Here is a 27,954-nt window from a genome sequence, read left to right on the forward strand (position 1 = left end):
TATTCTTAATGCCTGTAACGTCTTGTTCGATTTGAAAGGCATTTTGTAGACTGATTATACAATGGTCTATATAAATAAAGTTACTATTGAGCTCTGCTGGGTATCTATATTTATTTTCGTCTGACTTAAAGTCAACATTTAGACGATTATAGACTCTTTTAGTGACAATGTTTAACATTAGAAACATTTTGCTGAGGGTTTTGCCGGAAAACACATCTATATTTCACAAAAGTAAAGCCAGTATCAGTGAATTCTCTACATATTCCGGACATGCTCTTGATTCAGCCACTCTGTTGTCTCAAAATCCATGGCCTCGGTGTAACGCCACCGTGTATTTCCTATGAAGAGCATGCTAATTTCGTACATTCAGTTTGCATCACCTAAATACCTGCTTGAGGCTGTCATTTTAAATTCCGCCGGGTCGCCTCACTGAGTTATACTAAGCCCCCCCCCCCCGTTTTCAGTGGCAAAGATTGCGCATAACTCAGAGTTAATGTCATATTGAATGTACAGCAGCCACTGACTGGCCATATCAAGCTACTCCGTCCATAAAGCTTTTGTCAGCATGTAATCAAGTTGATGGGGTGCAGCGGCATTACGGAGAGCGCAGGAGGATAAAACAAGTGTTTGATTTACAAATACCGTTTGCAGAATTTGACACCGGTGTTCATAAATTGTTTGAGAGAAAACCGGGGAAGTTGCGGAGATAAATATGAAACCACTACCTGAAGATCCTATTGTGTTATAATGTTCGGTACTGTTACATATTGTCCCTTGCACTCCTCCAATGTTTGCGGGGGAAAAACATGGTGTCTATTTCTTTCCAATCTGCCTCATATTCTCCCCTCCAGCTTTCCTTCTCTGGGGCGTCTCCATCCATCTACCCCTCCGTCCCGTCCTAATCTTTCATCAAGCACTGAGAGCTTGTTTATGAGCGCTCAGCCTTTCGATCTCTCCATTCATCTTTCGCTTCCCGCCCTCCATCCATCCATCCGTTATTTATCCTCGGGGCCCAGACAATGATGACTGTTCCCTGGAACACATTTCCCCCCCCCCCCTCATGTGTTTCTCCCTCAATCCATCCCCGGACCCTCTCGTGCTTCATTTTTCTTCAAAGCCCAGCAGTATTAGCGTCTGCTTCAGAGCCGTCTCCTCCACGAACTTGGCGTCCACGTTCTCCTGCTCCTCGAAAGGGTTCAGGGCTGCGACACAGGAAGGAGGAGTTAGAGAGAGATTTAGCTTCTTGTACAGGATGCAACGCTTCCTTCCTTCCAAAGCACGCGTTCTGTCTTAATCCTCCAAAAGGCGTCCGAAGGCCTCTAAACCAGGCAGGATACACACCCGCACTCGCACATACACTACCTTGCTCCTCGATATCGGAGAGTATTTTTGCCAAGTAGGTAAGGGGCAGAAACTCAGGTCTGAAGCCTGGCTTGTCTCTGCTGGTGAACGCACATCCCTGAGGAGGAAGACAAAAAAACACAACTGTGGGCTCTGCAGTTTTCAAGGATGCACACAGTCGAGACAAATCTGCAGCAAATCCCCAAACGAGTCGCCTCAACTCACTTGTTTCCTCTTCTGAATGAAGTTGGCTGAAGTTTAACTTTTCAGGCAGCCATAAATTCTTATCATGTCATTGCGCAATATGCCACTGGCTCCGCTGGCCAATTAGCCGACTGAAACCAGCCAATAGCATCATGAAGTGTGTGGATGATGTGTTAGCTGTACAGCTGGGGTCACTGTTTAAACACGTTTGATGAAGAATGCCAAAGAGGACATTTTTTTTTCTTTTTCTTTCTGTAACACTGCAGAAATAAACGCTTTTTTCTGGAGTTAACATTTTTGGGGCTGCAAGGATTCCTTGTCAGAAACTTGTGATAATAGCTCATCACAAGTTTCCAGAGCCCAAGGGGATGACTTCAAATAGCTTGTCTTGTCCGACCAACAGTCCAAAACCCAAAGAGTTCGAATTCACAAAGATGTGAAAGTGAGAAAAACACTACAGCCTCACATTTGAGGAGCTGGATCCAGCGTTTTTTTTCGCTAATCCAATACTGTGGTGTATGATCAAATACCTGCACAACTCGAGACATTCCCACAAGCCTCGGCTGTACTTTGTGTTTATTGCTAATTAGCAAATGTGGTGTCTGCTAGTCTTCGGTGCTTTTAGTGTGCGCATCACTCTCTGCGGCATGTGTGAGACACTGTGCTGTGTTACCTTGTTGTTGTGTTTCTCGAGCAGCGTCCTGGCATAATCTCTGGAGATCGAAGCTGAGCTGACAGGATGGTCCCACATATGGTAGATCCTCTGCTCCATAGGCTACAAACACACACACACACACACACACACACACAAAAGAGTTTACATTTCAGACATGTAGCTCATGTTGTCATGAGAAAAAAGAATCCCTGGGGCAAGTGAACATCTGTCCCCTTCTACTTTGCCGCTTGGAACTCAAAGCCAATATTGAGGAGTTGACTGCTAATGAGGCATTCCAGAGAACTCATCATTTCCAGTGTTGAGCAATGCACGCAACAGTAATAAATAACATTGGGATTGATGGGTCAGAGCACTGGGCAGTACTGGCAAACCTAAACGTTGTGAAATATTTCAAGACAAATACCTTGCTATCAACACACAAGGCTATAGTCTGGACTTGCGAGCAGCTGGTGTATCTCTTGTTTATTTGTTACTGCAGGGGTGTGAAGTACAAAATGAGATTTGCTGGAATTCCATCTGCTTCAAAGATGTATATCATAAGAGCGATGTGGGTGCTGGTTTTAGCCAAGAGATATACATTTCCTACAGTTTGCCAGCGTCTCCTGTTTCCTCGCTGTGTGTGTGTGTGTGTGTGTGTGTGTTGTACCTGCTAAATCTCTCCTGCCTGCCAAACTCACCCAACAAAAGTTTGATGGGCAGGAAACAGAACAGAGACACTAAACACTCAACATTCCTCTGACCACAATGCGGACGGAACACACCCACACACCCACACACACCCACACACACACCCACCCACACACACACACCCACACACACCCGCACACACACACACACACAACTACAGAGGAAATATACTCTGTCCACACGGGAACACAAGGCAGTTACACAAGTGTTAGGGACAGACAGACTCAGTGGTAACTGCCTTCATTACCCATCCTCAACACACACACACACACACACACACACACACACACACACACACACACACACACACACACACACACACACACACAGCAGCCGGTTACACATGGGCTTTGTGATTGGCTTGAGGGGGGCTTGAGGGAGATGAGACCCAAAATAACTTCAAACTCTTAATTGGACCGGAGTGGGAAGTTTGGGGAGAGAACCATTAGAGAAAAGATCAAAACTGTCCCCCTCACTAATAGATGGGATTACAATAGCCTCGTGCATTGTTCTGGCTGAGAAAGTCACACCGGCCACGAACTGCTGCCTCTCAGCCCTGTCCTCCGAGTTTGTACGCTCAACGTATCATCATTTGGATGGCGGACTCCTCTAAACTATTCCTGGCCCTGCATAAAAACCTCACGGGTGAAAACACATACTTACACACACACACACACACACACACACACACACACTCACACGGAAGTACCTCAGGGAGTCTCTTGAGTATGCTGAACTTCAGTCTCTCGTTGGCATCACTGTTGTCCAAATCTAAACACAAAGACAGAGACACTTCATGTAAAATGAATGCAAATAAAATCAACAAAATCCAAGATTGTTATAACTACTATAAACCTTTTTCCCATGCTGATGTCCACGGATAAAAAAAGAATTAGAGGGAGATTTCCATTTTTATAGAAAACAGAAAATGTTTTGGCAATCAAGGCTTCACAAACGATCCCCCAGGAAAGACAAGTCTGATTCAGCAACACTTTAAGACTTTTGTGTCGCAGTGAGATCCATCCTTTCAAAAAGAGCAGAGAGCCTCTGACATCCTTTGACCCGGCAACCTGCTTTTGGCATCCAGGATGTTATAAGAACCAGAAAAAAAACCTGACTTCTCAAGGCGAGCAGATGATAAATTCAGAGTTCGAGCCAGATCTTCTTTCTTAAACGTTTTGGGTTAGAATTACCTGAATTCCTCCACCAGCAGAGGTTATTAGTCTTGGGATGGCGAGGTCTTTCAGACTGAAATATCGCAACAACTTCTGGATGGATTATCATAACGTTTTGTTCAGACATTCATATTCCCAAGAGGATGAATCTTACTGTCTTTGGTCGTCTTAGATTTCGAGTGGGAAATTCTAGATGAGACGGCGTGTGTGTGTGTGTGTGTGTGTGTGTGTGTGTAATGAGGCAGAACGTGCACACCTGCCCGGCCAACTGTCCAGGATAAAATAGTCGAAATCTAAATAGATATATACTTATTTGATCAATTCCTTGGGAGAAGTGACGCATGAACCCTCTCACTTCAAAGTCCTGAAACATTCTTTTCTCTCACTTTGAAGTTTGAAACCATTTGGACCGGCTCCTTTAAATAATCTTTTCAATCTTTGTTTGTTCTCTTCATGAGATAGAACCATGTAAACTACGGCGAGATCAAGAGCGACGAGGATATTTTGGTTCTGTTGAGCTCGGTGCCGAAGTTTAGCCTTGAAACAATACACACTCAGACAGATCAATGTTTTTGAGCACGCCACTGAATCCCCATGGCAGCTAACCCTAACCGCTGACCCGCTGAACAGATGAAAGATAAACTGCAAGAAAAAATTCAGTTAAAATGAAATGAAAATGTAAAGATGAAATGCGACAAATAAGTAATTGAGTTTCAATAACTTATCATAATTCTGGCATTGCGTGGTGTTCGTGTTAGAGCTGTTAGCATCTGTTCGTCCCACTAATTGTCCTGTGGGTTTTGGGGGTTTCTGGGGTAATTCACAGTAACTCATAACAGGTGCAGCGTAGTATCAGCCACCTGTGTGTCTGTGGGAATGCTGAAAATATTGCTGAATGCTGAGAAGTAAAAAAAAAAAAAAAAAAAAGAAGATATAATTTAACCAGTTGCCATAAAGAATTACAAATGTGTGTTTGTTTTTTTTGCAAGTTTGAGATGAAAGTGAATCGGACTATGAATCGTGAGCCCCATTATCAGCTCTGTGAGGTTTGTACTGAAGCACAGCGGGGCTGTGAGCTCTGGCCACTTCAGTGTTCCAGACGAAACAGGACCTGAGTTTTCACTGTACAACTCAAAGACTAAAAGAGAAAAGCAACGGACAGCAAGAGAAACCATTTGAAAGTTAATTTGGTATTTGTAGGAACACAGTTTACCTCAATACAATGCATGGTTAAGCCTAATAATGACTCTCATATGTTCATATATGAAATTTAATCCCGACAAACAAACAAAATATATCCCACCTGCAACATTTGTGTTGGACCCTGCAAACTCCAGCAGCCCTCTGATTTACAGCTCAAAGCTGGAACAAATCTTAGTTTACAGATGATGCACAACTTTTTCTTTCCGTTCCACCTCTACATGAAAATCCAAAATCTAACTAAAAAAATGCCCATGTCATTTCCCAGGTTCAAGTGGGCCAGGCTGGGCAGCGTCTTTTGCTGTTCACTGCGTGGATGCCTGGAGCCCTGCTGGCTCGTCCAGCTGTGTCTTTACAAATAGAAGTGAAAATCGAGGGCGAGCGGACTGGCCCTGGTTTCTGCAAGAGTCAGCGAATCACGCCGGAGCTCGGAGCATTCTACATCTGTTTTTATAGTTCTCAGTCATCTAATCGTGTTCTCCTTCTACCTGCTACTTGTTAAAGGGGACAAACAAACCCGAATGCCTGAGAAGAAACAGCCGAGAGTTACTCAACTTTATGTTCGAATAATCGCCGTCTTTCTGGTGGTTTGTCATTCTCCGCGTGGTTTATGTGGCCGCACTTTTCTCTGCATGAGACAAACTGCTTCATTTTAGTCAGATGCCGACGTTCTTCATTACAGCAGAGAAAGCAACACAAAGAGAAAGAGCCTCACGCTCCCCAACGACAACCTCTAATGTAGTTTCTGCATTATGAATGAATGCATGTTTTAAACTTTTAAACCCCCGGTATTTCAGTCTGGACTGAAGAGGGAGATGATGACATGATTTGAATTTTCTTTTGAAAACTTCTCACATACGCACAAATGTAGCTGTGTGTTTATAAAGCACATACAGTGTGTGTGTGTGTGTGTGTGTGTGTGTGTACCTGTCATGAGCCGAGACACAAAGGTCTCAGTGAGCTGCAGGAAGCCGTGATCAATGTACTGTAGGAAGGTGTGATGAGGGAGGCAACGCACAGCAAACACCGCTAGCAGGGTGTGATAGCCTGGAGAGAGACGGAGGGAGAGAACAATGGGGCAGATGAAGGGAAAGACGAGGGAGAAACTTTCTGATGTTCCTGAAAACAACAAAGGACGCAAAAGAGTAAAACAACACGAAGAGTCTTCAGCCGTGCGCTGCGAGGCTGTATTTAGACACAGCCGTGCTTTGAGCTTCATGCTATCGTCAGCATCCAGCAACATATTCAAAGGGACACAGACTCAGTTTGCCTGCTGTTTTACAGCTTCACACCCAATTTACACACATTTACACCTGCAGCCTCAGTGTCAAGGGTGTGCTGCCTTAGTTCAGGGCATTTGTCTTTTTCCTCCTGTTGCCAAACAAGGATTCTTACCTGCAAACTTCTCCTCGCAAGCAACTAAAATCCAGCGTGTGAAAGTGGGATTTATATGGCAAACACTGGAAAATGAATTCAAATTATTGAAAATGAATTCAAATTATTGAAAATGTATTCACACTCTGCTCTGCCCGTGTCTGCGCTATGCTAATGTTTAACATATTTTTGGTTACATTAGTGCTGAAGAGAGCGGGTCTGTTGTCCCTCAGTGCAAACACACATTGTTATTCTGGGTGAGACAGAGACGGACTGGATTAAAACTGGATGTATGTGTGTGTGTGTGTGTGTGTGTGTGTGGATGGTACCTGGAGGAAGGGGCAGGAAGAGACCCCTCGTGGCTTCCAGGATCCGAAACATGAAGTGAAACACTGACCACTCTGCTGGACTGCCCCGCTGCTTGCTGGAAAACACACACACACACACACACACGCACACAGAATAATTCGGACTGGAATGTAAAATAATGTGAGAGCACACATGAAGAGGGGTAATCGACAGTTTGCTCATGTGGACACACACACAGCGGGGAATGATGGTGGGTCTGGAGCACACATGGGTGAAGATGAATACACGCACGCACACACACACACACACACACACACTCTAAGTGCTTTATACTTTACATTGCATTAATCAGAAACTTTAAAGGAGACACACATTGACGAGGGAGGAGTACTCACAGGCACAAAACACGAGGGCCGAGTTTGTACTTCAGCCAGACTGACTCCAGCATGTGTCTGATGAGCTCCAGCTAAGCACACACACAGAGACACACACACAGAGACACACACACACACACACACACGTTAGTGCTTCGAGAAGGAGATGCTCGGTTAGATTCCAATGAAACGAGACATTTTTCTGCCACAACGTTGTTTTCTTTGAGGAAATGGACACTTGTTAGATGATCGGTTTCCTCGCTTCCCTCTTTGTCTTTTTCCTACTTCCCATATTCATTTCCACTGAAAAAGAGAGCAGTGGACGTGAACACATCATTTCACAACACATCTTTCAGCATTGCGGGATTCATCTGAACGCACTTGACTCGTCTGAAACATGCCCGCTGCGTGCTGGAGCACACACACAATACGCACTCCTCTTCTTTTCCACGAATGAGCCCTCTCTCATCTCCTGTAGAATAACAGGAAGACGAGCTGCCTCGCTCACATCCTGCACACCAGTAGGAAACCCTCCACCAATGTCCTCCACTGACCTCAGGGAAATTCAATTAGCTTCACTTATGTAACGAACATGTCCAAAATTTGCCCAAAACAGCTTCCCTGTTGTTGTTTTTTAACGTCTCCTGCACAGTTTCTTTTTCTTTACTTCTGTGTCTCATTAGCACATTCGCTATGCAACATTTTTCATGTTGTCTGTACACAAGTTAGGGAATGGATTCCCCAATAAATAACCACAGGGGAATTTTCCCCATCAATACAGATACTTTAAAAGTTAAAAACTGCTCTTAATTAGCAAGCAATTGCTCCGCTCTTTGGTTCACAGTATACAATTTGCGTTTTCAGATATTCATTGTTCGACAAGAAGATTTTTTCTTTCTTCTTCAACTAACATCTCGTGCGCTCGTTGCTGATGTACTCCGGGCCCCTAAAGATCATTAAAAGGGATACAAATATGTAGCAGAGATGTTTTTTGTGCTGAAAACAAAAAGTCAAACAAGTGATTTAAAGCCACAGACTCATACGCGCTGTCCCCAGTGTGACTTTCTATGCGAATAAAAATCTGGAATCAGCGATTTGTCTTAATGAGCCTTCGGAACCGGCAAACAGACTAGATTTACTCAGTGTGCCTCCCCTGCTGAGGAAAAGTTGAATAACCTTGGGTATAGAATAACTTTTTCTGCAGAATTGTGAATATAGCAGCCTATTTCAATTCATCCCATTACTTTTAAAATGTATTTTTAACTAGACATTCAGATTCAGCCATTAGCGGGTTGTTCTTTCTTCTGACATTGGCTATGTTATAAAAAGGAATGTATCTCAGTTGTCTGTAGCAACGGGGATAGGAAATAAATAACAATGACAATAATGTGCTGCGGAGCTGTAATCTATCATAGCAGAAGTTCCCTTGCTCTTAAAAGCTGTAATCTATTTCACCCCCAACTTCTCCCCTGTGTCAACGCAGCCATTAGTCTCAATAAGCACCGACAAGAAGGGTAGATGTACTTTATCTGTGGAGGGGAAGTCAGCCCTCTTTGAAAATGTACCTCTCTGAGTTTTTAAAGCATGAGTCAGCTTGATGTGTAAGCACATCACCCCGGTCGTTGAGTTACTCGACTGTTCTTGAGCTAAAACGTCCCTGAAGGAGGTTTCTTATGGGTCCTTTTGAGTCTGCGTGTTTTAATAAACCCCGCTCCCCGGATGAGAGCCTTTTTCATTTTCACTCCCTTGAATAAATTCAATAATAACCACGTTTGCCGGGACGCTGGGCGATGCCAAAACGATTAAAGACGTGCCTTTTTCTATTACTTTCATTCGGAGTTTGAAGGCGCAGGTGAAAACTCATAAGCCTGTCGTACGGAGCCGAGCCACCGACCTATCCAGCTGAGCGCAGGAAGGATTTGTTTTGTCTTTGTTACGCTGTCATTTGCAATTCCATAAAGTCCCGAAACGTGGTGCTTCCTGCTTTCTATTCAATTCCAGCCTTACCCTTGGCCTGATTTAATACTGTTGTGTTGATATATGCTCTATGTCTGCTTTCAGCGGCTCCTAGCTGTGAACGGATTTACCTCCCAGGAATACTAAAGACTGACTTTACAGAACCAAGTACCTCCATATAGGGTACTGAGACGGAGAGTGGTAACGTCTTTCCGCTCGGTTATGCACATCCCACCTGCCGCTCTTTGGGCGGATACAAAGGGCGTAGTGATATTCATATGTATACATATTTGGGAGACACATTGTGCTCCCCCACAAAAAGTCCCTGAGTGCTTGAAGGATACATGTCTTAACCGGAGAAGTGTTTGTTTTCGAGGACTGAAGCGGCGACCTGATGGCTTCCAGCAACCCTCTCTAATCTGAAGAGCACACGTCCATCTGTCAGAGCATTTAACTAAAGTGGAGAACTCGCTGCCTTTTCCACTGAGCGATCCGCGCTGTGAAGAGCACTTAACCTTGCCGACAAAGAGTAAGGGCAAGCATTAAATAAACATAACTCGAAGAACGATGTACCCTTTAAATAAGAAAAGGTTCACGGGAGTATATCTGTCCAACACACACACACACACACACACACAAACGCGGTGTACCAACCAGTTTGGCTACATAGTTGACAACCAGCGAGTCGATCTTCTTCTTCCCCATACGAGGCAGGTGTCTGTTGAGATGCTCTCGGAGCTTGTCAACCGTCTGCAATGCAATAAAACACTGATTATTTTCGGTGTGTGTGTGTGTGTGACGGGTATGCAGCCTGGAGTAAATGTTGTATTTGTGTGTTTTAAGAGTACTTTGCTGTGCACTCAGCAGGGTCAAATTGAGTTCAGCTCGACTTTCCCCAAAAGAATGATGGAAGTGATGGAGGGACTAAAGAGAGAGCGGCAGGAGGACTGGGTCATTCTAAGTATAGCTGAGAGACTGCTAGCATCTTGCCTGAACTCCATTAAATTGAAGCTATCTGCTCTTTAAAAACTATGCTGAGCACAGGGAAAAGTGGAAGGTATGAAAATGTCCATCAAACAACGCACAGTAAAAAAAAAAAGGAAAAAAAAGGCGGGACAGGGACCTTAAGATGCCCCTTTTTTGAAAGTGTTGACTCATCTGAAGCGTAAAAGGAGTTTCACCTGAAAAGATGACTGTGGCGGGAAAGCATCGGCTGTCAGCATTTCACTACGGATCTTTAGTGGTCTATATATCAACACATGTTAGAGGCAGAATCCACCTCCAGGGGCTGGTAAACAATACGGGACGCTCAATGCATCTACGGAGGAATTTAACAATGAAGTACTTTACGATGCAGCCTTTTTCAACTTTTTTTTTAAAGGGACCTCAAAGTCGGCGTTGTATCTCAAAGGCAACAATGAGTGTTTGATTATTTTCTTTTCTGCTACTGCCTTTTGGATTTTGAGTGGTAGGATGTTCCAGTCTTTTTTCTTTTGGAAGGTTTTAAGGACTTCCTGCTTTTGAAATATCTGCTTGTTTTGTCATGACTGACTGAATGACTGGTCCTTTCACTGAATGATTCATTTGGCAGCATTTCACAAGCGATGCTTTTCAAAAACGTGCAAGTTACGACTAAAAAAACCTTTCTGAAATCTTTTGAATGGCTTTCTTACTTTAAACCAGAGGATTCTGGTGCTACGTTACCGCCATAGGTATGTGAAAGCAGAGCTGATTGCGCAGTAGTATACTGGGACCACGTTTTTCTGAAAGATACAGCCTGAAAGTTAATCAAACATGGATGCCTCATATCAACCAAAAGATCGTCATTCGGGGGCAATTGAAGCCAAATTCAATTAATTTAGTGCATGTCAGTTGCTTTTAGACCATGTCAACTCACGGTATTTTCAACCCTCATACTACCAACTCTCTGTAGTCACACAATCGTCTTCAGTTGGTGTTCTGTCCATTAACGCGACATACTTCCTGGCTCAGAGCCAGTTTCCCCAATTTATCAAAGATCTGGATGGGGCTGAGGTCAGGGCAGGCCAGTCAAGCTCTCCACACTCAAGATAAAGAAATCTATTTGTTTATCCACCTGCCTTAGTGCTTAAGGTCACTGTCACGTTAGAGAGAGAAAGAGCCGCCCCTTAAAAAATGTGGAAGTATACGTTTGCCTTGCATTATGATTTTCCCTTTATAGAAACTAAGCGTCTAGCCCAAGCCCCCAGAAAGCTACTTTTAACAGTGTGTATGTGTGTGTGTGTGTGTGTGTGTGTGTGTGTGTGTGTGTGTGTGTGTGTGTGTGTGTGTGGTAGTGTGTTGTAGCCACTGAAAGGTTTCAGCTTCTCTGTCTCTCACCAGGCCTATGAGCGCCCTCTGTTGATGGTCCTCCTCCTGGAAAAGTGGCACCAGCTTCTTATCTAGAGGAGAGAGAGCGAGACGAGGCACAAGTGGGAACTTGCACATAAAAGAGACGTTTGAAGAAACCTTTGATGCTGCATCCGCGCTAGACTGAACACTACAGGTAGCCTCAAGTGTGTCAGTGCAGTAGCATTATTAAAAAAGGCCATCCGCAGGAATGGATGAACCCAAACTCTGACTTGTTATGGCCTGAATAAAGAAAGAAGACATTAATGGACTCTTTTGGATGACTGTTCACTTTAAAAATACATCCCAAGGCCTGGGGGGTTATGGCTGCAATCCTGCTGTGTCCTATGCGAGTGTGTGTGTGTGAGTATATTTTTTGTTGTTGTATATCAGTCATACTAAAGTGGACCATGCTCCAGCTGGGTCATTTTAGATGAATGATTGCACACTTGCATACACAAACACACACCCTCTTTTGATCACTTACACACACACACATGATAGAAGCTGGCGTTGTTTTGATGTTACAGTGTAATATGTTACAGATATATAATAGCACTTGCATGCCGGATTTGCTGTATGCCTGTTAGACGTTCAAAGTTATCAACTGTTATGAATTTAAATATCTTTGACAATTGGCTGATGTTCTTATTTTGAGCTTTTCACGACAATGGACACACACACACACACACACACACACACACACACACACACACACTTATTGACCATGTGAGCGCTCCGTTATGAGGCGGTCTCATTCATCAAACTTGAAGCATTGTAGAATAATGAATTATTAGATAAAGAAAAACACTATCAAAAGTGTTTGTTTTTTTCTAAGTCATTTATCAAGTCAAATGCTCAACCAACTGCTTGTTCCAGCAACTCAATGAATGAGAATGTGCTGATTCTTTCGACTTTATATTCTTGTCAATGGGATCTCTTTGGTTTTGCTCGCTTGGTGGAACACGTCCTACCCATTGGAAGATGTCACTTTGGGCTTTTGGACATTGTGACTGGCATTTCTAGCCATGCTAGCAGCATGGCTCTAGGGCTGTCGGTCCACCACTTTGGTCCCGAGATATCAACAACTTTGGGATCGATTGCTGTGAAATTTGGTGCTCAGAGGATGAATCCTAATGACTCTTGGTGATCCCATGATTTTTCATCTAGCGCCACCAGGAAGTAAAGATTTTTACTGATCCGGTGAAATATCTCAACATGTACTGGACAGATTGGTACAACATTTGGCACAGACATTGGTGGTTCCCGGGCGATTTATGTCTGACTTTGACGATCCCGTGACTTCTCCCTTAGTGCCAACATGAGGTTGACATTTTTAGTTTTGGCTATTGGATGGATCGCCATGAAATTTGGAACAGATGATCATGTTCCCCTTCAGATGAATAGCAATAACTTTGGTGATCCCCAGACTTGTACGCACTATATTTACAATGTTTCATTCTGCAGACTTTGCACTCACTTTATTTGTGATGTAAATATAATGTAACGTGTCTATAGGGCTTTCCGGTGAGCCAGGACTTTGTAGTAATTGTTAACAGCAGAATGAGAAAATCTGAATGATCCAAAAGGTCTCAGCATGGAAGCAGATTGACACATTGTTGGAAATCAGTGTGGCAGCTTGTGGCATGAGTGCTATCATCTGTGCAAAAGTGATGAAGAGAGTGTGTTTTACAAGTGAATCTGTGGGAGGCTCCGGGTGTATGAGATCATCCACGTGAATTAAGTGAGGTGAGGGAAGGTCCCGTGTTGTGGTTGACACAAAACATCTGCACTGGAGTCATGAGAGACAGAGACAGACAGAAAGAGAAGAAGGGAGAGAGGTGACTCAATTCCCACCCTTATATAGTTGTAGCATTCTTCAATTCTCCTCTTTTAAAAGTCCCTTTCACCCTCTAACCTCTCCCACTTCTCCCTTTCTTCCTCTCAACCTCCAAGATAAATTAGTGTGGTGGTTCTGTTTAGTTGAATTCTCCAGGGGGCATGAAGAATGCGACCTCAGAAGAACACACAAACCCAAACACACTCGCACACAGTTTTGAGCTCCATTATAAGCCAAGGTTTTGTTGTTATTTATGACATTCGCACTCCCTGCATTGTGTGTGTCTGTGTGCGTGTGTTGCATCTATAGATTTATGTTTGTGGGTGTACGTGTGTGTATGTGTGTGTTCATGCCGTCTTACCAAGACACCAGGTGTCCACCATTGATAGAACTCTACAAAATAAGAAGAAAAGCTTTGTGTGAAAACAATCCCTCAAGCTAGCATTATAATAAGAGTCTTACTTTTCACGCTGTAAGCCGAGGCCCTATCATGCTTCACTGCTGCAGTCTGCAGCAAAAAAATATATCAAAACTCTAAAAGCACAAAGTATGTCTGCAGGGGCTGGAGTTTGGCCTGGAGGAAGAGAAGCTAATTATGAACCAAAAAGGCTTTTGGTTTGATCCCGAATATACAAACTGGACAGAGTTATATCTAGTTGAAGGCAGGTATTACATCAGTGGTGCATACAGGTACTTGATCATAAACGGGCTCCAGTTGCACTCTCATTTCTAAAGGTATTTTAAATGAAAGGGGATGGTTCACAGTCAAAGAGTAACCAGTAACCAGGGTTTACACAGGTCATTCATGTGAATAATAAAACAGAGTGCTGGGTTAGTTTTCGGAGTTTGTGCAGAGAATTACAATCAGAAGTGAAAGTGGTAAAAGACAAGACTATTTCAACGGGAGCAAAGCATCCGCAGCGGCAGTAAGAGCCCACGTAATTACGCTGGGACATTTACATTGTGAGCAGACAGAGAACGGATATTTTTCTTCTCTGTAGTCAGTGGTTTTACTGAACTCCTGCACATTTAAATTCACTCTGCCTTACGAGGAAAAGCACATCTATCGAGGGGCATTCAAATGAGAGAATTCATCATATTTTGGGTCCAGACAGGATGCATCAAATAATCTAATCATTTTTTTTTTTTTCGGGAAGTTCGGGAGTTTTACTAATGTAAAGACCCAAAAGTGCTTTTAAACTTATTTCACATCTTTATTGTGCCGTGTTTTATTCTTCAACTGATTGCTTATGCTTCCGAACTTAACTGAGCTGGGACACCACTTCATAATTTAAGCATAGTTAAAGGGTAATGCTGTTGATATTCAGTATTTTTGTTATTGGAAAAAAAAAAAGCCCATGAAAAGCCCAAAACCAATAATGAATTGATTCTACTAACACGTAGTGTCTGTGTAGACATAGCTTGATGTTTCTTATTCCTCCGTGCCGTAGAGCTTCACTGTCGTAAAAAAAACAACTATAAAAACAAACATCGTTGCACTGAAGGACATGTTCCTTCATTATGATGAACATGGCCATTGTAGTTTATTTTAAATAAACCCCGCATACACCGCCCTGCTGCTATAAATACTCTTTAGAGCACCAATTGTGTATTAATCCACAGCTGTAAAATAGTCCCCACCAAATCTCCTCCTGTGTGAGTAAGATTAGCTAAAAACTACAGTGCTGTTTGAATCTGTTTGAAATGAAACCCACTTTTAAAAGATATGAATCTTCAGTAGGAACCAGTGTGCTGAGTGCCACAGAGGCTGATGAAGTCCGAATGTATTGAGAAGCGGAGTAACTGCATTGTTGGTTTCAATCTTATTATGGGGTTAACTGACCATAACAAATGGATGGATACAGCTCAGTGTGTTTTTCTACCTCACCTGGGAAAATCATTGCAATGTGCGAGGATAGCTGAACTTGCGGAGCAGTTTTATAGCAACTGTTGGTTTTCAAAGTGCACAAATTGAATTCTTTTTCAAACCCAATTTTGAGAAAACAGTGAAGTAAACACCGTGCAGAGGGGCGGTAATGCGTTCCTCTCTGCGTCTGGAGTGATGTGCTTTTCTTAAGGAAGCTCCGGTGGATGGCAGACCTACTTCTTAGCGTTCTCCTCCATGTTATTCCTGTGGCTGGATGGCCTCCTCTCGGACTTCTGAAAGAAGCAACACCATCATGGGAGGGCTGAAAACATGCTCTCGTCGTTGAGCAAAGACCCACAGGTATGCAGAGAGGAACGCACGCGCGTCCTCTGATCCGTCACAACAACAAGCATGTTGAAACAATTACCGTCAATCAGTTTCACTTTGTGTGGTCATTAGTATGCGTGAGAGGTTTTTAATGACGCACGCACACAAACACACGCAAACACACACACTCACCAGTTTCTCCCAGTCAGCTTGTATGTGTGAGGTTCTGTATCTGGGGTTGGGAACAGCATCCAGATATTTCGTCCTCTCTGTGTTCCACTGCAGCTCTAACCAGAAACCCTGGAGACTTCTGGCCTGCAGACACACACACACACACACACACACACACACACACACAAACAACAACACCGTCAGTGACACAGCAAGGTCATTGCTGCAAAGCAATTGAGAAAAAATGTTACGCAAGTAGACACACATTGTTCACACTGTTTTACATATAAATGTCTTTTTGGACGTCTGAATGAAGTCGGCTGCAGTCATTTCCCAACATTGCATCATACGTGCACCCAGCGTATGTGTTACATGCTATGTAACAAACACACAATTGTCTCCATTTAATCACCATCCTGCAGGGCAAGTTCTATTAATTGGTTCTGGAAACAGAGTAGGCAGTCAAAGCTTAATAATAACTTTAAGAGCCGTTTTAATGTAATACATGTGTTTAAAAATGTATGTTGTTACCTTGCCTTTGAACACCGGTTCAATATGCAGCTCAGTGGCGCACAACACACCAGGGACCTCCAACAGACACGCTAGTATCTCCTAGAACACACAAAGACAGACTTAAGCATGTGTGTGTGTGTGTTTGTGTGTGTGTGTGTGTACTACTCAAGGCAAAAACAAAGAAATAGAACTGCAAGTGTGTCCTGATTTGGCATTCATAGCCACATATCTGTTTTTTCTTTTCTGTCTTTATGCATGCTGAATTGTGTTAGTGTGCGTGTGTGTTTGTGTGTGTGTGTGTGTGTGTGTGTGTGTGTGTGTGTGTGTGTGTGTGTGTATGTGTGGTACCTTCTTGTCGAGTACAGAGGAGTAAGGCAGTACTTTGTCCAGGCTGAGGGACTTCTCATAGCTTATTCTGTACAAAGAGGCTGCATGCGTGTGTGTGTGTGTGTGTGTGTGTAGGTGTGTGTGTGTGTGTGTGTGTGTGTGTGTGTGTGTTTGTGAGAGAGAGAGAGAGAGAGAGAGAGAACAGTCAGACTTTTATTTTATTCATCACAGTTATCCAGAATTCTTATCCTAAACTTTATTTCAATAGTTATACACATACAGGTATGCATTAAATTTGATCTCTGCATTTAATCCACCCTAAGTATTTAAGAGCAGTGGGCTGCTGTGAAGCAGTTCTATACTTAGCCAAAAGGCCAAGAAGCTTTGGATTATTGATAGCGAAAAAGATTATCTTAGAATAACTACAAGGCACACAAGGCCCTGTAACCAAGGTCCCGCCCAATAGCGGGTTTTATGAGAACTCCCCCTGCATGCTATTAGATCTGAGATCGTGCAGTGAGCTTTGCGTGTGCCGTTCTCTTCTGGTGGCATTGTGGTGTTCCTGCAGCGTTGTCTGTCTGGTACCCCTTTGAAGAGGCCCTCTGACCTTTGTTTGTTTTCGAATACGCTTAATTTTGTCGTGAATGTAGTTCGCCACACATGAGTAGGTTATATAAATTGCAGAATACTGGAGACGTTGGAGGTTTTGAATTAGCACCGGCAGGGATACTGTGCTACGGTTCAGGGAACGTGTGTGCGTTTTTCTACCTTTTTGTTGAACCAGGCATCTTTGACAAACACACAGAGCCAAGTTAACAAAAAAAAAAGAAGATATCTTTGTGTGTGCGTCTCAGAAACAGTTATTGTGGTGGATTTATGGCTGCGAAACCGCTCTCCTAATTTTAGCGCAGGGGATAAGCCGGCAATACTGCTGATGTTGTTCACACTGTAGCCAAATTGTTGACAGCGAGGATGGTATAGCTTTGTTGACAGAGTAAAATCTTGTTTATTGATGAATTCAGATCCGTGGCGTGCGCTCTCCTTTGTGCTCAAGTGATATTGATGTTGTTGTCGTTTGGTGGATTATCGTGCGGATTACTGCCTTGCGTGACCTTTTGTTTCTAAACTCCGTCGTAAAGCCAGTAACACCGGGCTGAATGTGGGGATCCAGCGTTGGGGCCAAGAGATAAAAGAACGACGGACTTCTTTAGGATTCAGTAGGCATACTTCTGTCTATTTCTATATTGTTAAAACGGATTATATTATTCAGGGCATGGGGAAGAAGGCCCACAAACAAGGCTCTGCCCCCCCCCCCCCCTTGCATCAGTTGGCCTGTGTCGGGTCCCACCACAATCACTGTGATATATTAGTGAGCACAGGTTACTCATCTTGTATTTGTGAGGTCAACTTAATGGTCTTCGTATGCTGTGCAGCAACACCTGTATTAATATGAACTCTGTATCTGAGAGGAAGTCAAAGTAGCTACAGCAATACTATGCAAATGCATGCGGGAAGGTGCCCCAACATCTAATGTGATCATCTACTCTCTCGGTGATGAGTGTGTCCGTAACTACAAAATGAATAGGGTGTACTGTTCTATTTTTGTTTTCCAGACATTCAAATGTGTCGCCGTGTGTCTACTTGGACTTAGCCATATTTTGTTCATACTGTTCTGTACAAGCTACAAGTCTCTCTCTAATTCAGACTCATCAGACCAGCGTTGGACGCCGGGCAAAAGTTTGGGAAAAGAGTTTTAAGAGGCAAACAGAGTTGATGAAAGAAGTCAGTTTTGTGGAGGCAGGATGTAAGCAGTCGAGTAACCACAGGCACAAGGAGACATGAAAAGGCAAGAGAGCAGCTCGAATCCAAAAGGAAGAAGGGAAACTCGGGAGACTTGCGTCCCCACGCTTCAGCTGCCACTGACCTAGAATGAACTCCTGGATCTGATCAAAGGATTCGAAGGCGTTCATGTGGTCACACAGCCATTCGATGATCTAGAGGCAGGATAGAAACACAGAGGAGACAGGTGTCAATGTGTGGGGAGCGCAACATGACAGCTGTAGAACATGGTCGACAACATGGTTTCAATATCCTGAGTTTATTTTCTATCCTTTTAAAGGGGACATATCATGCTCATTTTAAGGTTCATAGTTGTATTTTGGGCTTCAACTAGAACATGTTTACATGCTTTAATGTTTGAAAAACGCAACATTTTTCTCATACTGTCTGTCGGAACATACTTAGTAATCAGCTTCTGTCTGCAACGCTCTGTTCTAGCGCCTGTCTTCTCTTTAAGCCCCCCCCCCTCCTGAAAAAGCCCAGTGTGCTCTGATTGGCTTGCGATAAGCTTTCTATGCTTTCGATATATATCTAATATATCTATATATCTATAGATGATACCACTCTTGTTGCTATATGAAGCAGCAAGCAGCCGATTAGCTTAGCTTAGCATAAAGACTAGAAGCTTGGGGAGACAGTGAGTCTTGCTCTGTCCAAAGCGTGTGAAAAAGATCCACCTCCCAGCACCTATAAAGCTCACTTACTGGGACGTCATATCTCAATATGAGTGGTATTTTCCAGTATATGAAAAGTTAACTTGGTCACATCAAAGTTAGCATGCTAACACACAAAACTCAGATGGTGAATATGGTAAACATACTTGCCCAACATCAGCATGTTAGAATTGTCGTTGTGAGCATGATGATGTGAACAGCTAGCAGCGCTGTAGACTCTTGTTTAATAAACAGTGGGTATCTTGTTTGGTTATAAAACAGTTGTAGTTACTTTTTGGAATGATGGGTATTCAGATTTTTACATTAGAAAACATGAAAATGGAACGCCTTGCTAGCCCAGCGGTTACAGCGCATGCCATATAATACATGTCACACCCCTCTCTCTCTCTCTCTCTCCCCCATTTCTAAACTTTCATCTGTCATATAAAAGGCGAAAATGCCCAAAAATAATCGAAAAAAAACCCATGAAAAATGAATGATGTCCTCAAAGAATCCCTGAAAATCTCACAGCCACAGTGCATCAGAGTGGAAACTCATTTTATGTCGCCCATTTCTCTGCTGTTTGAAAGAAATATCTTGTTTCTAAAGTCAGTGTGAGTCCAGAAAAAAGCAATACTGTATAACAATTGGGTGAGGAGGAAGAAAAAGAAAGGTAGGAGTAGAATAACTGAATTTGCACAGCAGTCTCTTAAAGTTGCACACAAACAAAAGTATTAACAAGCAATCACCTATATTAAAGCCACTACTGTTTGTGCTGCTGGCCCCATTAACAGAGTCCGCCAAGAATACAAAAGGTATGTGTGGTGTCCAATTCCTCAGTGCTAGCCGCACTAATGAAGCCGGTGACTCATTTCACCTCGAAAGAAAGGATTTATTACAATCTATCAGAGCAGCTGGAACATCTTAATTTAGGTGTACCAATAAATTCTGAGTCATGGTCAGGACCCAAACACAATATCTGCCCCTTTCTGTCTCTGTTGGACTCTGTTTGATCTCTGTCCACTTGTCTTCTCTCCGCTCATGTATTATTACAGCGCTCTGTCTTCCCTCCATCCAACTCAAGATGGACACCCACTGAATTCACACAGAAGCGCACAAGAGCTGCCATCTCCACCTTTATCTGTTGACTGAGCTGTTTATTTTCCTTGAGGGAAAAGCCCCTACAGTGACATAACCATGTAGGTTTTATTAAAAAGTGAGATGGCTCTCTATCAGATTTCCATTTTCTGCCTTTTTTTTATCCTTCTCTGGCATCTGCATTTAGTCTTTCCCTTTAACAAGGAGATATTATTGAGCTTGTGGCCAATTAAACATTGATATAAACTGACATTTTTAATGACTTTATGTTCTACAAATAAATAATGACATTTTGTTGCATAAAAATTCAATTCTGGATGAAAGTGCATCAAGTTCTGTGGGTCCAGATGATGTGTTACGACTTTATTTGGTATGGAAAAAATAAAAAGGTTTACCTGATGCTGACTTTGACACAGAAACTCAGTAAATTTGCTTTAAACGTCAGTACATTTGTCCTGCCTTTATTGTACCTTCAGCTCCAGGTTTGGGTCATTTCCCATGTAAACCAGCAGGCAGTGGAGGGCGGCCAGGCGCTGAGGGTCAGCCTTACTGCTGGGACACCTTGGACGGACGTGACATATGGCAAATTTACTTTCATACAACATAAGCGAACACTAACACAGAGACACGGAAGGCCGGAGCACAGGCAGACAGCCAAACAGTCAGGTGCCACACTGTGATGTATGTGCTGTTTCAAAGTGGAGTGAATAAATGAATGAATAGGACAGGAACAAGCTATAAAAAAAACTCAAGCAAGGGCTCACTGGTGCATTGTTGTTGAGCAGCATGGATTGAATCCAATCTGTTGGCCACGATTCAAGCTCAAGCTGTTCTATTCCAGAAAGACTCTGCAGGTGTGTGTTCACAAAAATAACCTCAAAAAAGAATGTCCCCTTTCCACCTGTCTGCCTCCTGCCTAACTATATTCCCCTCTTCTCTCAAAATATATATATATACATAGAGGAGGCCTCTATGTATATAAATAACAACCCCAATATACATAAATCCTTCATTTCCACAAAATGTTCTGAATCATGCTCACCTAGAGGGAGTGTCGGACCGCAGTATCTGCAGCAGGAAGGCAGGGCTTAGCTCTGCAGTGTAGATCCTCCCGCTGGCCAGGTCCAGCAGACTACTGCTGGACTCTTCCTCTGCATGCAACACCGTGAGGTCAGCTGACTGACCCTGCAGGCCCAAGTCCACGTCAAGACCTTGAGGTTGTTGAGAGGGACAGACGAGAGAATAAGTCAAGTCAAAATAGAAGCATGTACTGCAGCTGAGTCAGGAGGTAAACAAACTGCTCCACAGCCATCACTCAGCTCAGACAGGATTTGTTTTACCTGAGAGGAAAAGGGAGTGACAGAGCATCTCCTGCTGCCTGGTGTTGACACAATGGAGGAAATAGCCCTGCAGATACACCAGGATGTGGTAACCTACAGACAGAAATAACACAGAATCACTACTATTTTGTATCGGTATGCAGTGTGCACAACAGACCTTTATTAGCTCGCATGAGGATACATGCGCTCATTTGTATTTGTTTTGGTTTGAATGCCAAAGGGTAAGGAATGCATGTTTGGCAGTCAACCTTACAACGGTTACACACTTGAGTTGAATTTACAACGATTCTGAGGTGTGTGTGTGTGTGTGTGTGTGTGACTGTTTGACATCTCTGTGTGTGCAATGACCTATCGGGATGAAGAGCGGATGGAGCTGTGTGGCTTTCTGTGGCGACTGGTCGCCGCCCAGAGATACTCTGAACGTCTTGCTGCAGTCTGCAGGAGGTGAGAAAAATGCAATGAATGCAATAAAAAGAAAAATAGGTCTTATACATTCTTTGCCAGGACGGCATTAGATAGCATACACACCTTTGTGGACTAAAACCACAGTGTAGAGCAGCTCCTGTTTGTCTTTAAGAGGTTGGCTGTAGCACACACACATGCTTCCTGAAATCAAACCACAGGGACAGAGTAGTTATGGATCACACGGCGCGTGACATCAAGAATGGATCATGCACATGCGTGGCAATTATTCAAGATAATCAATGAGAAATTCAATCAGTTGTGATACATTTGGATGGAAAAATACTTCAATCAGTAAGAGGACAGGAATAGGGATGAGGGATTGATACAGAAATCAACAATTTCATCAATAAATAACACTAATAATCTGATATTATAATGCAATCATTTAACCAATTACAAAACCCAATACATAAATAAATAATAAAACTCTTCCATCAATCGTTTGATCATCGTATTATCACTGAGATTGTGAATTATGTGCTGCAGATTGTAACATAGCTTCTGAGATGTGAAGGGGACTTACTTTCTTGTTTTCACAAAGAGAAAATGCAAAACACACACAAGCATACCGAATTAGTCATGTAGCTGGAACTTCGGTTTATGTACATCTGTTAAGTGTGAGAACACATAATTCATGCAAGGATGCGTGTGTGTGTGTGTGTGTGGATGTGTTACCTAATCTGTTTGTGAACACTTTCATCCTAACAAGCTCCTGCTCTGGTTTCTCCACGTGATAATGGTCAAAACCCAAATTTACGAACCTGTTGGACGCACACACATAGTAAACTAAATCAGAATATTTGGGGTCTTTCAACCTCATAAATTAGGAAAAGAGAAAAGATATTCCTATATTTATACTGTACTTGTAGTTGTTGCCTTACTTGACTGTGCGGAAGAAATTAGCAGGCAACTCTAATGGGAGTTCCAACTGTGGGAGAGTAATACAAAGCAAGACAATTGTATCTTATAATGGTAATATATGGTGAAAACATGTGCACAAGACAAGAAATTCATAAAATCAGAAGACATGGAGATGACTTACCACAGTTTCACAGTTATGGTTGGGGTAAAACTGAACACATCGCATCAGGAACTTGTCCTGTGAAACACACATGATACAGATCTCGTGTTATTCAGTGTACCTAAAGTCTAAAGTAAATGAGTTGTGTGCTATATATATATATATATATATAACAGTCTTTTTATGGATGAATTCAATGCATTGTCCTCACAAGCATAGTTGTACACGTGTGAGTCAAATCATGGGTGACGTAGTAGACTCTTTGTGCGTGTCCGTCCCACTGGGCCCAGCAGAAGTCCTCAACTATTCTCTCTGTCGTTCTGGACAAACGCTCGGGATTCGCCATCACCTGGTTCACACAAACGCATTGATATTCAGCTTTGTAGACTCACTGCATTCTTAATGCAAAGCTCCCCAGGAGGGCACAACACACAGTGTAGTTCATGTTCCAGGGGAATTAGGTCAAAACCATGTATACTCTTTGCACTGGCTTATGTAAATAAGTTCCAACCTTTTTCCTGATCAATTACGAGATATGTGCAGAATGTATACCTCTAGAAACCTGCACAAAGCCCACTAGCTGGGGAAAAAAAAACCTTTATGCATTTTATAGTTAAACTGTGGGAACTATCCGCAGACATTTCCTTCAATAAAAAAAAAGAAAAGAAAGAGCTGGCTGAAGTGAGCAATGGGGTGAATGTAGAGTCCAACGTACCACTCTATACCCTTCCTGTTTTGTCAGCAGAACGTGATAGAGATCCACATCTGAAAAGCACAGAAGGATATGCATAAACACAGCCATATCCAATGTCGTGTTTTCACCGGGGATTCTTTTTCCCTCCAAATGCAAAAAGGCAGATTATGTATACATCTCTGAATTTGATGATCTGTTTCGTTACAGATTAAGGAAACATAGCCCACACTGGCAGACGAGCATAAGGGCACGCAGACTCACATCCGTCCTCAGTCAGCAGCAGCAGGTGGCTCTCCAGCACTGATCTCCTGTCAGTCTCTGAATTGAGGAACTAGGGACAGCCACAGAGAGCATGAGTCAGCATCTGGAGGTTCACAGTTACCAGATGGAGAAATCTATTTGCTGATTTCCATATTTTAATGCAGCCCTTAAACATTCTTGGCATATAATTACATTTGTGGGTTGGCAATATGACGAGCAACCAACAGGCAGGAGTTGATCAATACACATAAATAATATTTATCCCCAGAAAAAAAGACATAGCTGAGGAAAAGAGAAAATGTGATAAAGTGAGTAAGAGAGAGAACGGGAACTACAGGTCAGAGCACTTTCCGCAAGCTTGCAAAATAAACACTCATACACTGTTAGCGCAAAAGCACCAAAACTGCAACATCAGCTCGTGGCTGCCATAAACACACACACACACACACACAAATTCTACCTGCACTTTGACCCTGCAGTCTACTGCCTTCAGGACTTTAGTGTTGTTGATGGGATGGATTTCAATCAGGAGAGTTAGACACTTGGATGCTACGGCAGAAGGATTGTGAGAAGAAAGATTAAAAAGGCACCATGAGGGGTCGATGTCATGGTCTGTGACTGAAACGGAGAGAGAGAGGTGTTACTTGGTTTGAGGCGCTCCTCTCCTCTGGTGTTTTGTGCCAAGCTGACAGCTGAGAGGAGAAAGAAAAAAAAGAAGCACAGGCAAGGTGTCTTGTGACTTCATTTAAATATATTTCCCAGAGACTACACTAAATCAGCACTTCTTTAAGTATGATTTGGCTCCATTACAGTCAATAATGTGCGCCAAACTGTGGCTCTCGCCTCGTTCTTTTGGGTCCCCACTTTGCATAATCGTAATGTTATAAGGATACTGAACCGCTCTAAAGGAAGTGATAATTAGACCAGAACTCGGTCGCTCACTTAATTCCCTAATTTGGGGGTCAAGAGGACAGATTTATTTGCTGGTAATTCATGAACTGTGCACTACAGAGGCTCACCTAACAGGGTCTCCTCACTGTTCAGGGAACAGCTGCTGACACACACCTGCTTGTCAAATGTGTACAGGAGCTGTTGGGAGAGAATACACAGCCACATGGGAACAGGCGTGCACGGACGCAAACGTGCACAAAAGCAAAAACTGCGGCACTAAAGTGAAGGCGATGTGGGACCCACACACACACACACACACACTGTACCTTGTTCTGTTTGGTGTTGGAGTCATATTTCCCAATCCTGGTGGTCCCTGTTGCTCCCTATCAGAAGAGAGTAGTTGGGTCATTAAATCGATCAAACTCGGAGATGGATAATCCTAATCTGTCCCGACCGGGGTCAACCTACTTTCCCTCTGGTGTCTTCCACCACATTGATGTGTGAGGCACGTCATGCTTGACCTCTTCATTACCTTAGCTAACCTTGCTAATTATCCTAAACAGTCCTGCTTCACTTAAAAAAAACAGCGATTCACCACTTTTTGGGGGTTCAGAAGATTAAAGACAAAACAAAGGAAGGAGTCTATTCTGAAACCCAAGGCACAGCCGCGCAAGCATGACGTTGTGAACCTTACACACACACAAAAGAGATTATTTCCTCTTTGCAGACTGCACACTGTCTTTAACCTACTAAACCCACTGACTTTATGGTGGGTCTCTCATTAAAAATGGATGTTGTGCAGAGAAACACGGTTCAGCACACAGAACTATATTTTATATTCCAGCAAGGATCCCAAGGTTTCCGAAAAATGTCAAGCAGAATTACAGAGGAATCTGCATAAAAGAATAGAGTTTTTTTTTCATTTGGTGGTGTCCATTTGATGATGAATGGTGGAGAAAATGGCATTTGGGATTTGAATATTTCACTCGCTATGACTTCAATAAAAAGGACCGGGAGAGCAGATACAGACTAGTCGGGCAAACGTTATACTGAACGTACACGGAGCTACTCAGATGTTACGCTGCACCGAGACAAACATACAAATAAACAGTGTATTTGCATGCAATGTTGTATAATAATCTATTGGCTTAAGTGCAACAAAAGACAAGGCAATGTGCGTGACAGCAAAAAGAAGTGAGACCAATGCAGGTTGTCACACAACTAAACTGGAAAGTGCAGGAGATTCAAATAATAATTACTCTGACTCAAGAAATACATTCAATACAGGAAATACTTCATATGCAGTGACAACACTTTGGATTTACCTTCCATGAGTAAAGGACGCCCCCATCTCTCTCAATGTTTAGGATACAAGTGTCCACTGCTGCAGAGTATTCTGCAGACACAGCATCGTTATTATGAACTTATACATCTCATCATGTCGTATTTTAGGATCGCTGGTACTGCTCATGGTGAACATACTAAGTGTTGTGTTAAATGATTATTTGGTGTGTTTCCACTGTATAATAACTTATTATTACACACGTAAAGTGCCCAGATGTGTAGGTGAATAACACAGCAGGAATCTGTATATGTGATGTTATATGATAATATGATGCTGCATAACCACCACTGTCACATGCATCACTTTCAACACATGTGTTATGGTGTGTCTGTGTACTCGGTAGGACGTTTGCGGTAAAAGTGTCATACATGTAGAGCTATTATTTCTTATAATGTTTTGTGATTGCTTAGTAAAAGTGTGGCATTATTCATGTTAACCAGTAACTGGTACTGAGATTGTACACACTGGAAATGAAATAATCTTTATTCCATTAAACTCGTATTAAACTTTCTCCAATTCAATATATTTAATTGTCTGGTAGGTGCTGGAATCATGCAACTTCAGCTATTTCAGGATATTCATGAAATACATTATATTTCTGGAGTCAATCTTTCAATTTGGATTTTTTCTCCATCATGACGAAATATCTACTTAATTGACTTGCTTTCTTTACAAAGTATTTTAAAAGTAAATAGCGTCATCTACTGGTGCATACGTAATAACATGTAACTACTTAGTGATTCAGATTTTTTTTTTCTACTTTTGAAACTTAAACTATGGGACAGTAGCTAGATTTTCACCGAGATATTTGTGATGCAATTTCGCACAATTGACACAAATGTACAACACAGTCAAATTCTGTAATAACTCTGTAATAACAGTGGCAGGTCGGACTTAAACCAGACACGTATTGTTAGCATTGTTAGCTACCTATTGGTCAAAAGCGATACAATTATCACAATATTTAGAAAACAGTTTGACACGGAAAAGGCAGATGGTTGACCGTGGACACCTGAACGCCTCACCTTTCACCCTGCACACCGACGCCTCCTTCCTGAAGATGTCAGACACCACATCTCTCTGCAGCTCAAATGTTGGCTGAAATTTCAGCATGTTTACACCGTCTTGTCTGCTCTTTTTGCTTTCAGCTCAAAAAGCTTTTAAAACACTCCGGAGTGAGTTCGTTTTTCCTTGAGAAGAGGCGACACCTTGCACGGTGTCTGTTCAGGGCTTGGCATCATGTGACCGAAACTACATGTTTAACTTTGGGCACTTGAACAACTGAAAGCAGTGCGGCACATTAGCATATATTCTCTTCTTCCTCTTGTGTTTTTTTTTTAATTGACATGCGGAAATGTCACATTGTCCCGCAGTAAGCTCCTCCCTTCTCAGGGAACAGACGGTCGGGAGAGTCGCCGCCGCAGGCCGAGGAAAGCGTCGGTCCAGCGGGATGGAATCTGTCACCGTCCCGCTAAATGGGTGCGGGACTCAGCCAGGCACTTCACGTTGGGTGTCACAGTTGTTGGCATCAGCCAGACGGGGGACTAGCTGGTGTTGATATATGTAATTCACTGGAGGCCTGACAGTTTGAGCTTTACAATAAAAGTATGGAAAGTGTGTGGTAAGTTGTATGGTTTTA

The 27,954-nt window shown here is 42.8% G+C and overlaps 1 protein-coding gene across 1 annotated transcript; it reads right to left on the reverse strand.

Moving 5' to 3' along the window:
• Positions 1 to 1,082: 1,082 nt before the first annotated feature.
• Positions 1,083 to 27,428, reverse strand: gsap (gamma-secretase activating protein; the record flags this gene model as incomplete). Its single annotated transcript, XM_079184174.1, has 32 exons — positions 1,083 to 1,202; positions 1,363 to 1,459; positions 2,219 to 2,320; positions 3,618 to 3,679; positions 6,211 to 6,330; positions 6,987 to 7,081; positions 7,362 to 7,432; positions 9,951 to 10,046; positions 11,655 to 11,716; positions 13,865 to 13,896; positions 15,608 to 15,663; positions 15,890 to 16,012; positions 16,400 to 16,480; positions 16,730 to 16,809; positions 18,633 to 18,702; positions 20,769 to 20,859; positions 21,341 to 21,509; positions 21,639 to 21,731; positions 21,987 to 22,073; positions 22,167 to 22,244; positions 22,779 to 22,864; positions 22,985 to 23,031; positions 23,146 to 23,202; positions 23,336 to 23,473; positions 23,840 to 23,889; positions 24,080 to 24,149; positions 24,540 to 24,628; positions 24,724 to 24,771; positions 25,099 to 25,168; positions 25,297 to 25,353; positions 26,296 to 26,366; positions 27,341 to 27,428. 32 exons carry the CDS (start codon positions 27,426 to 27,428, stop codon positions 1,102 to 1,104), a joined length of 2,637 nt encoding a protein of 878 aa, XP_079040300.1. The 3' UTR covers positions 1,083 to 1,101.
• Positions 27,429 to 27,954: the final 526 nt, after the last annotated feature.

This window comes from Pholis gunnellus (assembly GCF_910591455.1).
Source record: "Pholis gunnellus genome assembly, chromosome: 22".
In the NCBI taxonomy this organism is placed as follows: domain Eukaryota; kingdom Metazoa; phylum Chordata; class Actinopteri; order Perciformes; family Pholidae; genus Pholis; species Pholis gunnellus.